General features: G+C 44.7%; 1 protein-coding gene across 1 annotated transcript; it reads left to right on the top strand.

The window, feature by feature from the left end:
• The first annotated feature begins 8,167 nt into the window (after positions 1 to 8,167).
• On the top strand, positions 8,168 to 9,280 carry LOC141027937 (uncharacterized). The gene has a single exon (XM_073505589.1). It carries the CDS (start codon positions 8,168 to 8,170, stop codon positions 9,278 to 9,280), a length of 1,113 nt encoding a protein of 370 aa, XP_073361690.1.
• Positions 9,281 to 11,934: the final 2,654 nt, after the last annotated feature.

Genomic DNA, 11,934 nt, shown 5'->3' with positions numbered 1-11,934 from the left:
TTGAATGACATGTTCATCTTTAATGAGATTATTGGGCACTTAGGTCTTTTGGAATTGCCCATCAAAGGCAGATCTTACACTTGGTCCAATATGCAGGATACTCCACTGCTTGAGCAGCTAGACTGGTTCTTCACTTCTGTTGATTGGATATCTAACTATCCCATGACTGAGGTGCTACCTCTTGCTAAAACTGCATCTGACCATGTGCCTTGTGTGGTTACAATCAAAACTTCTATTCCCAAGTCTAATCTTTTTAGGTTTGAGAATTATTGGCTGGAGCTAGAGGGTTTTATGGATTGTGTTGATTCTTCATGGCAGAAACAATCCAGAAAGGGGCATATCACTGCTAGGATAGCTGACAAATTTAAGTCCCTGAGAATGTGTCTCAAGAGATGGCAGAAGAACATTTCCAAACTGAAAACTCCTGTCTGTAAATGCAATAAGGTTATTCTGCTTTTGGATGAGCTTGAGGAATATAGACCACTTTACACACATGAATCCAATTTCAGGAAGGTGGTTAAAAACCATGTGGAGAAATTGCTCCACCTTCAATGTCTTTATTGGAAGAAAAGATGTACTGCCAGATATATAAAAGTGGGTGGTGAGAACACCAAGTTCTTTCATGCTATGGCTACTGAGAGGCATAGAAGGAATTCTATTGCTAGCTTAAAATTTCCTGATGGTTCTGTGGTGACTGATCACTCACAAATGGAGGGTATTATATGGAATTGTTTTAAAAACAGAATGGGTTCTTCCAGGGGAATTAACATGGGTTTTGACCTTTCTTCCCTCATTGAACTAGTGGAGGGTTTAGATATTCTCACTAAGCCTTTTGAGAAGGAGGAAATGGACAAGATTGTCAACCATATGCCAATTGATAAAGCTCCAGGCCCAGATGGTTTTAATGTTCTCTTCTTCAAAAGGTGCTGGCACATAATTTCTCAGGATTTTTATGAACTGGCCCAGGCTTTCTTTGATGGTACTGCTCATCTGGAAAATATCAATGATTCATATATCACTCTGGTGCCTAAGAAGCCCTCACCTGAAGAGGTGGGTGACTTCAGACCTATCTCTTTAACATGAATGGGTCTTAAGTTCCTATCCAAGATGGCAGCCAATAGGTTTCAAGAGGTGATTATGCAGTGTGTTCACAAGAACCAGTATGGTTTCATAAAAAGCAGAACAATTCAGGATTGTATTGGGTGGACTTTTGAGTATTTACACCAGTGTCACCAGTCCAAGAGACCAATTGTGATTCTAAAATTGGATTTTGAGAAGGCTTTTGATTCCCTTGAGCATGAGGCAATAGTGCAATTATTGAGATATAAGGGCTTTAATGAGAAGTGGATTCTTTGGATGAAGCAGCTTTTGTCCACAGGTACCTCATCTGTTCTGCTTAATGGAGTTCCTGGTAGGAAGTTCATATGTAAAAAGGGTGTCCGACAGGGTGATCCAGTCTCTCCCCTCCTTTTTGTCCTAGCTGCTGATCTCCTGCAGACTGTAATTAATGACATGTTCAGAAGGGGCATTCTTCATCTACCTATACCTTGTCATGACCAGGATTACCCTGTGATTCAGTATGCTGATGACACTTTGATTATCTTGCCTGCTGACAAGGACCAACTTATAGCTCTGAAAGACATGCTCAAGGTCTTCTCTGTGTCCACTAGTCTTGATGTGAATTACCACAAATCCTTTATTATTCCCATCAATGTGGACACTGCTGTCATGACTGAATTAGCTGCTGCATTTGGATGCCAGATTGGGAAAATGCCATTTACCTACCTTGGGTTGCCAGTTGGAACTACAAGGCCCAAAATGGTGGATTTTATGCCATTGGTGGACTGCATGGAGAGGAGAATGACAGCTAGCTCCTCTTTTTAAATCAGGGGAAAGACTGCAGTTTCTGAACTCTGCCTTGTCTTCTATGCCCATTTTTTTCCTTTGCAGTTTGGCTATTCCTGCTGGAATTCTAAAGCAATTGGAGAGAATCCAGAGACAATGCCTCTGGAGGAAGACTAGGGGTGAGCCTGCCCCTTCACTTGCTGCCTGGGACCTTATTTGCAGGCCAAAAAATAAGGGAGGCCTTGGTATTCTTAATTTGGGTGTTCAGAATGTTGCACTTCTGCTCAAACATGCAAATAACTTTCTTAATAAAAGGATCTCCCATCGGTGTCTTCAATTTGGGATTCCTACTATCATGGCAGAGTACCCCAAGGAACTTCTGATTGTGGCTCTTTCTGGTGGAAGGATATATGCAAGGTCATGCAAAACTTTAGGGAGTGTGCTTGGGTTCAGATTAATGAAGGGGACACGGCCCTCATGTGGTCAGACAACTGGCAGCTTGATGATCAGGTGTCTAGCCTCCAATTCAGATTTCCCAGGATCTTTTCCTATGTTAAGGACCCCTAGATCACTGTTAAAGAGTTCTTGGACTCCGAGGACATGTTCCAGCACTTCCACCTTCCTTTGTCCAGCCAGGCTTTTGATGACTTGACCACTCTCCAGTCTCTATTGGACGGCCACAATAGAGCACCTGGGTCCAAGGATATTTGGTTTTGGAGTGGCACTGCCAAGGAATACTCACCAAAGTTGTTTTACTCACATACTTTTGTGTCAGAGTCCTTCAACCCTTTGACAGCTTGGATCTGGAAGTCCTCCTGTACAATGAAAATAAAAGTATTCGCTTGGATGCTTATTATGGACAGGTTGAACACCAAGGACATGGTGGAAAGGAGGCATTGGCATTTGGAGGATGGAGTAAATTATGTTCTTTGTCCTTTGCAGACTAGGGAAACAAGAGATCATTTGTTCTTTAATTGCGATTTCAGTGTCAGAGTTTGGAACTACCTGCTAATTGATTGGTCATCTGGTGACTCTATGGCTGATTTGGTTATCAATGCTAGCAGGAGCTTCAGGAAGCCCTTCTTCACTGAAGTGGTGTTTATTGCTTGCTGGAATATCTGGATTGTCAGGAATGCTAAGGTCTTCAGGCATGAGAGAGAGATGGATTCAATAAATGGAGAAGTGCATTCATCCATGATATTACCTTAATGTAATATAGGGTGAAAGATGCCTATAAGGATGATCTCCTTAGATGGATCTCATTTCTGCCACCTTTAGGCCATTTTTTTGTAATTTTTACTTGTTTCTTCTCCTTCTTCCCTTAGCTTAGTTTAATTACCTCTTGTAATCCCCCACTGTACTTGTACTTGCTCTCTCTTTTTCAATAAAGTTTTGATATGCTGTGGGGGTTTCCCCTACAGTTCCCAGTCAAAAAAGAGGCAATGGATATTATTTCGTCCCCAAAGCTGGGACATTCCCTACCGAAACCATGACGCTTGTTGTGAGAAGCTCTGGTTTGTGAGAAGCATATGCCCAAACCTGTCCCAAATGGGACAAAAAATTTACCACGGCATGTTGATGCCGCTCCATGATAGCATGCCAAGTTTCATGAATTTCGGACGATTTTGGATTTACTTGAATTTAAAAACCAGGTATCTCAAAGTTTGCGGCCGAGTGACCGTGCCCTGGTGTTTGACATTCATTCCCTTTTCTTGCATGGGACCTAACCATGCAACCAAGGACACAGATTTGAATTTTCAACCAATTTATATGCATTAGAGCATGTGCATGCAGTTCAAATTTGAATTATGCACATAAATGCATTGAGAACTCACTTAATGCATAAAAATGTCCAAACGAACCCCCAAAAATCACAAAAAATAACACAACACTCCTATTGTTCTATATTGACACGAGAAATTTTTTGAAAGCAATAAGAAGCAATGGATATCATTTCGTCCCCAAAGGTGGGGCGCTCCCTACCGTAACCGTCAAGCTTGTTGTGAGAAGCTCTGGTTTGTGAGAAGCATATACCCAAACCTGCCCCAAATGGGAAAAAAAATTTACCACGACATGTTGATGCCGCTCCATGATAGCATGCCAAGTTTCATGAAATTCACACGAGTTTTGGATTTACTAGAATTTAAAAACAAGGTATCTCAATGTTTGCGGCCGAGTGACGGTGGCAGGGTGTTTGACATTCATTCCCATTTCTTGCATGGGACCTAAGCATGCACCCAAGGACAAAGATTTAATTTTTCAACCAATTTACATGCACTAGAGCATGTGCATGTAGTTCAAATTTGAATTATGCACGTAAATGCATTAAAAACTCAGTTAATGCATTAAAATGTCCAGACGAACCCTACATAATTCCAATTATTTTATGACAAACATATAGTTGCATGTTCACTTCGGATAAAAGGTCTAGCAATTCAAACACCGTCCATGGCCGCTGTGACCGCATTATGTAATTCAAATCAAGACGAAAAATCAATTACGCGTTGATATCCCAGCTTTTTACTACTGAGGTCAGTGATCACCCTTTTGGCATTGGGATGTTTGGATTTGTAGATTCCTTTATGAGAGATACTACGGTGAACACTCCTCTTGAGCTTGAAGAAGATCTGCTGATTACATTTGTCCCGCATAATGAAGCTCTTAACCGACGCACTACCTCTTTTGGGCCTGAGGTTTGGCTCATGATGTTTGGTTTTCCTTATGTTTACCAAAAGGATTACTACATCACTAAGGCTCTGGGCGCGTATGGTTCTTTGGTTTCATTGTATAATCCTCGCCAGTATCACAGATTCATCCTTCTGAAAGCCAGAGTCATTAGTCTGTGCGTCATCCCCAAGAGTTTTGTGGTCTGGCAACTTGGCGGTGCGCACGATTGTTGGACAGTCCAAACCACCATCCTTCGCAGCAATGACTGGAATGGCCTCCTCCCTGAGGTCCCTGCTACTAGTGAGGAGCAGCCACCCCCTGACGGCAACCCGGATCCACAATTTGGCCCTGAACTCACTGCTCAGCAGCTCTATCAGCAGCAAGTACACAATTGGCTCCTTCAGAATGGTGCCCCTGGAGCTGGCAACAATGCGGGAGCTGCAAATGGCGCCCCTGCTCACCAGGTGGATGCCAATGCTGGATGGGGTACATGGCCTGCGCCTGCTGCTCCTCCACTCCCACCCATGCCGCCTCATTTGGTGAATTATCAAGCTTGGTTAGCTCCGCAGGGTCTGACAGTGCAAGATGGCATAGTTCCTGAAAACAACGTCACTGACAATGCCTTTCAAGCTTGGAATGATTTGATCACCCAGTCTGATAGCTCAAGCTCGACTCCGTCCGACCTTTACTTTATGACTGATCCGCCAATGCAGTTGGTTGACACTTCCAGCTCTGAATCTCTTACCATCTCTCTGGAGATACATGACCAAGGTATCAGGTTCGGCCTATCTGCTCAAGGTGATGAGATCCTTTCCAGGCTGCTGAATGACCCAATCCCGCACCTGAATCTCAACACTTTCATTTTCCAAGCTATTAGTCTAATGCTTGCTTCTTTTGGGCCTTGGAGAGAGGGATTTGGTCTGAGAACCAACCCGGTGCAGCTCTCTGTTTTGATTACGCAGGATTCTGCTGGTCTGAACTTTTCCCAACAGTCAAGCTCTGTTACTACTCTGGTGCCTTCTTCAGTCATCATCGAGGAATTGTCTGAACCTGCTAGCATTGACAGCACCACTGCAATTACAACGCTACCCAATACAACTGATGTCTCTATGGATTCTGAACCAGCTGCGCAGACCATAACCTCAGAACCTTCTGTGGTCTCGGAGACACTGGCTTCTCGGGTCACCGCTGGTCCGCGTCCTCATAGGACCAAGGCTGCTGCTCCTATCTCCACAACTAAACTGCGTCACAGCCTCCCCTCCAACAAATATGATGGGTTCAAGGTACCCCCCTTTCTGACATTCGCAAGACCACTTCCAAAGTTAAGCCTCGTGTCATTCCGTCTATTGGCACGTCCTCTTCTGCTGCTTCTTCCGCTGGTGAAATCCCACTCCCAACTCCTATAACTACTCTGCAGTCCATTGGAGTTAACAGGTGTGCTATACCTGCCGCTGAACTTTCTGAAGAAGCCCTGCTTGCTGAACCTGCTGCGGTGTCTGGATCTTCTGCTATTGCGACTGCCATGGAGGATCAGGGAGAGGATCTCTCCCACAACTCTGCCTAACTTTGGAGCTCTTTATGACGTTGTTGAGCTACTGGAATGTGCTTTCATGGAACATCCGAGGGCTCAATTCTGAGAAGAAGCAACTGGCTGTGAATAATGCTATTTCTGCCAGTGGTTGTGCTATCGTTTGTCTTCAGGAGACTAAAATGCCTGATGTTACTTTTGTTTTTATTAAAACTTGTTGGCCTAGACAATTTGATCATTTTGCTTTTGTCCCTTCGCGAGGCTCCTCTGGTGGTTGCTAACGATCTGGAAGAGTTCGGTCTTCTCAGGCACGGTAGTCTCGTCTGATCTCTTTGCGTTACTCATCAACTTTCGTCAGCACACAATCTTCTCAACGTTGGACATTAGTTAAGGTTTATGGGCCTTGCACTGGTACGGATAGAGATGTTTTCACACAGTGGTTGTATGATGTTGACGTCCCCAGTGACCAAGACTAGTTATTTCTTGGCGATTTTAATTTCATGAGAGCTCCGGACAATCGTAATAAACCAGGGGGAAATATCCATGACATGATTACATTCAATGACATAATTCGTAAGCAGCAACTTATTGAGCTACCGGTGAAAGGGAGGGCTTACACTTGGAGCAATATGCAGACTGACCCACTGCTCGAGCAGATTGACTGGTCTTTACATCTCTGCATTGGACCAATGTATACCCTAAGACGCTCGTTAAACCCCTTGGCAAGCCAGTTTCTAATCACATTCCTTGCGTTGTCTCCATTGAGACCAAAATCCCCCGATCCAAGCTATTTCGTTTTGAATCCTATTGGATCCTCCATCCAGGGTTTATGGACACTGTTCGTGAAGTGTGGGAACGGCCAGTTAGGGCAGCAAATGCTGCCACTGTCCTTTGTCGCAAATTCAAAGCTCTTCGGCACACTTTGAAAATTTGGAGTAAGAGTATATCTCGACTCTCGGTGGCCATCACGAACTGCAACGGCGTGCTTGCGGATTTAGATGAGTTGGAGAATAAAAGAAACCTTTCAACCCCCGAAATGAATTTCAGACGCATTCTGAAGACACACTTGCTGAGACTGCTCAAATACCAAAAACTATATTGGAAAAAGCGCTATACTATTCGTTGGATCAAATTCGGGGATGAAAATTCAAAAAAAAATCAAGCAGTGGCCACGGAGCGCTATCGCAAGAACAATATCTCTTCCTTTAAGCTTGATGATGGCACGCTGGTTGACAATCATCCTGCCAAAGAGGCCCTTTTATTTCAAACCTACAAGACCCGTCTCGGGACGGTTTCCCCTTCAGACATGAAATTTGATCTTCCATCCATCATTCCTCGCGCGACCAATCTTGATCGGCTCACCACTCCTTTCACTCATGAGGAAATCGATAATGTGGTCAAGGGTATGCCTCCTGACCGTGCACCTGGCTCAGATGGTTTTAGTGGGGCATTTTTGAAGGCATGTTGGCCCATCATTCGACACAACTTTTATGCCCTTTGTGATCAGTTCTATGAAGGTACGTTGGACGTGACAAGTATCAACGATGGTCTCATCACACTCATACCAAAGATCAACTCTCCTGAGACAGTCAATGACTATAGGCCCATTAAACTACAAAACTGCTGCCTCAAGTTAATTACCAAACTGCTGGCCGACAGACTTCAACGTGTCATCCTCACCCTTATTCACCGTAATCAGTATGGATTTATCAAGGGGCGCACTATTCAAGACTATCTGGCGTGGGCATACCAATATCTGTATTAATGTCAAAGCTCGGGTCGGCCAATCATTCTTCTTAAGCTCGATTTCGCCAAAGCATTCGCCACTATTGCACACGAGCCGATGATTCGTATTATGCAGCAAATGGGATTTAATGACAAGTGGATTTCTTGGATCAAGTGCCTCTTCTCCTCGGGCCGCTCATCTGTCCTTCTTAATGGGGTCCCCGGTCGACAATTCCTTTGCCGATGCGGTGTGAGGCAAGGAGATCCTCTGTCCCCCCCTCATCTTTGTCCTCGTAGCTGAGTTCTTACAAGCCGCAGTCAACGATGCTTTCCGACGTGGAGATCTCCTCTTGCCTTTCCCTTGCAACGGACAAAATGATTACCCGGTGATTCAATACGCGGATGACACCCTCCTTGTTTTACCTGCTTGCCCGCACCAAGCTCTCCGCGTCAAGGAAATTCTTTGACTATGCATCCTCCATTGGCCTCAAGATTAATTTTCATAAGTCCACGCTCATACCAATCAATCTTGACGCAAGCACCACGACTGGCCTAGCCGATATCTTTGGTTGCAACGTAGGTACAATGCCTTTCACCTACCTTGGCCTTCCGCTTGGCACTACCAAGCCAACCATCCATGAGTTCATGCCCTTAGTTTGCAAAATGGTGCGTCGCCTCACTGCCACGATCGCCATGATGTCTTATGGGGGCCGTCTCTCCTGGCTCAATGCATCTGTCACCTCCCTTCTGGTGTTTGACATGTGCACGCTCAAGTTCCCTCCGAAACTGATTGAAATTTTAGACAAGATTAGAAGGCGATGTCTTTGGACAAAGAAAACTGAGCAAGGTGACAAGTGCAATTCACTGGTAGCCTGGGAACTGGTGTGTAAGCCCAAGAGCAAAGGTGGGTTGGGAGTGATTAACATTAAAATCCACAATGAAGCTCTCTTGCTGAAATTTCTACATAAGTTCTATAACAAACTTGACGTTCCTTGGGTTAATATGCTTTGGGATAATCAGTATGTCAACCAAGTACCACATGCGGTGGATTCGGTTGGATCTTTTTGGTGGAAAGATATCCTCAAGTTAACACCCATCTACCGAGGAATCTCTCGTGTCCAAGTGGTTGATGGCTCGACTACGTTGCTCTGGAAGGACTTGTGGTCAAGTGACGTGCTCCAATCATCGCACCCACGTGCTTTCTCTTTTGCTTTGCATGAGGACATGACGGTCGCTGACTTCTGGGCGAACACTGAGTTGCATGAAACCTTCCACCTACCACTGTCCGCTCTTACTCTTAGTGAGGTGCAGGATATCCAGCATGCAGCGTCCAATTTATACCCTTCAACAACAAGGACTGATATCTGGCATTACACATGGGGAGCTGCTGAATATAGGCTGAAAGACTACTACAACAACTTCTTCCGTAATGCAACAGCTCATCCTGCCTTTCGGCTTCTTTGGAAATCACACTCTACGATGAAGATCAAAGTGTTCGGATGGTTACTGCTGTAGGATAGGTAAACACACGTGACATGCTAAGGAGGAGACGCTATAACATTGGTGATGATTTTACATGTCTTCTCTGTGGGCAAAATAATGAAGAGACTCTTGAGCATATGATTTTGACTTGCCAGTTCAGCGAGAGGTGTTGGGCCAAGCTACATATTGACTGGCCTAGTTTTCAGAACAGGTTCACCGCATTGCAAAACGCACAAACAAATTAGCCCAATCCTTTCTTCATCGAAGTATTCTTGACTGCTGCCTGGAGCTTGTGGAAAGAAAGAAATAACAAACACTTCAGAGGTGTTGCCCCAAGCATTGCATCTTGGTTTGATCGCTTCAAGGAGGATCTGGGACTTCTGCAACATAGAGTTAAGGTGGCACGTTGAGCTGCCCTGCTCTCCTACTGTGACACACTTAGTTGAGTCCTATTTCTGCTTTTCACTTTTTTAACATACATATAGCCGAGTGTATACCAGTGACCATGGAGTAGCTGCCCACCCCTGGTGGTAACACCAGGAGTGGAGATGAAAGTGTGTGAGTTGTATGTCTATGTAAACACCCCATTTATATAGATATATGAAAATACAGTGAGAGTTCTCTCTCACTGTCAATTTCCTCAAAAAAAGTAGATCCCACACAGTTTATTATAACCAACCGTGTGAGATGCAACACAAAATATCTTGGAGCACCGTCGGAGTATAGTACGCGTACGGCTTATGCGAGAAGGTGCGACGGCTATAGTCCACAACCCGCTCTGAATAAGGGACCGTGTCTGATGACACTTTGCGCGCCTGTTTTTTCGCTGAAGCGATTCAAAAATTTTGGCTTCCGCGGAAACATCTACCTCCCCCTGCCCCTTACCAAAAGCCACATTTCCCAAATTTCCGCCTTCCTTTCCAAGTTGAAACCTTCACTCCTTGATTGCAGCGCCACCTCCTTGCCGGCGACCCTCCTTCACGCTGCTCGCCTCGCCTATCCAGGCAGGTAATCCACACCCGACCCCCATCCTCCTCCCGCTTCCACATCCCACATGCCCCGACCGCTGGCGCGACACCTTCCACCCAAATCCACGACCCATCCACCAAATAAGCGCCGGCCTAAGCCATGGTGCATGCAGTATAGCCAGGATCTCAAGGAGCATTTGGCAGCGGAGAAGCAAATCGTGGTCACACACGCGGATGAGGTCGCAATGGCTGCAATTCGTGCTGACCCCCAGATCTTGGAGGAGCACCTCGCTGTCGAGGCCACCGTTGATGCCTCGCGCACCGACGCCGCGACGCGTTTGGCTGCTTTAAATGATAGTTCGTGGCATTTTCTCGAGGCCAACGTCGGTGCCTTCGACAAAGACTACGAGGTCTTTTCTCAGCGTGCACGTGCTTACCTCATCTCGAGAGCCAGCAGGTTGGTGCCCGGAGCGGCTCAGGCAACTCACCACTACAATGAGGGCACCCACGATCCGGAGGCCTCACCCTCTTCCATGTCCAAGGAGCCAATCGTCATCGATATCTCCAAGAATGAGGAGTAGCTTGTCTTATTAGCTCACTATAAGGACCCATGTTCAGTTTGCTAGCTACTGCCTTTCCATAACAAATCTAGTGAATTGTGCTATCTACTTTTACCATGCAATCTTCTGCTATAGTGTATATGTTCTATATGTCGTGCAATGTGGTGTTCAGTTAACTGCTTGGTTCAATTCTGCAAATGTGATGTTCAATTCTTCAGGGTGCAATATTTCCAAGTTGTTAAGCATCCTGGGTTTGGTGAACTGTCTGATCTTCTATTAGGAGTATGTTATATTGTGCAATGTGGTGCTCAGGCAACGTCTGGTTCATTTGTTGTGGTGTTTAGTTAACTGCTTGGTTCAATTCTGCAATGCGATGTTCAATTGTGTGGCTACATTCTATTATTGTATATCATGTGAGGAATAAATCGAATTTGGCTGCACTTAATACATGAGAAACATATACAAGTGCTATATTTCCTAGTTCTTAATCATGCTTGGTTTGGATAAATGGGTTTTCCATGTGGCTTGAATTAATCTGATGAATCTACAATGTGCTTATTTATCATCAACATATTTTACTGATAGCATGCGAACCATTACTTAACCTGATTTACTAACTACCTTATATGTATTGCAGGGAAACAATGGGAAGCACTGAGGTTTACAAGATGGTACTAACTATTATACCTTGCCTTTTTTATTCCTTTGCCCCATTTTCAATATAGAGAAGATATTTATGCGCATCCTTGTTTTCAGGCTTCACTAATGATTACCTCTCAAACCACCACTGTGGTCAGGAGGCGAGGAAAGTTTTCATGCAACACCCACGCTTCAATATTGAAGTGTTCCTGAAAAGGTCGAAGGATGGACGGTTAATCATCCACAGGCACTGGCCTAAAGTTGCAAAGACCTTCAACATGAATGAAGGCTCAATATTCGCCTTCTGCTTTAGCAGTTTTCCAGATGAGATGCATCTCTCTATGCACCGTCTATGATGCTAATTTCGAAAGGTTCTAGATGTTGCATGTGAAACTTGCTGCTGGTGCAGTTGTGTAATGGGCTAGCTGAGTGCTGAAGCTATATCATGTTGTACTCTGATGTATTTCAATTATGAAATCCTACTTCCTTAATATGGAAATGGAATATATTATGTGCTTAA

The sequence above is a fragment of the Aegilops tauschii genome, chromosome 1 (genome assembly GCF_002575655.3).
Source record: "Aegilops tauschii subsp. strangulata cultivar AL8/78 chromosome 1, Aet v6.0, whole genome shotgun sequence".
Taxonomy (NCBI): domain Eukaryota; kingdom Viridiplantae; phylum Streptophyta; class Magnoliopsida; order Poales; family Poaceae; genus Aegilops; species Aegilops tauschii.
The sequence above is the reverse complement of the archived record's forward strand: the minus strand, read 5'-3'. Positions and strand labels throughout refer to the sequence as shown.

Bases quoted from the DNA above. Each gene is read 5' to 3' on its own strand.
- LOC141027937 (XM_073505589.1), top strand. From the start codon at position 8,168: ATGACACCCTCCTTGTTTTACCTGCTTGCCCGCACCAAGCTCTCCGCG.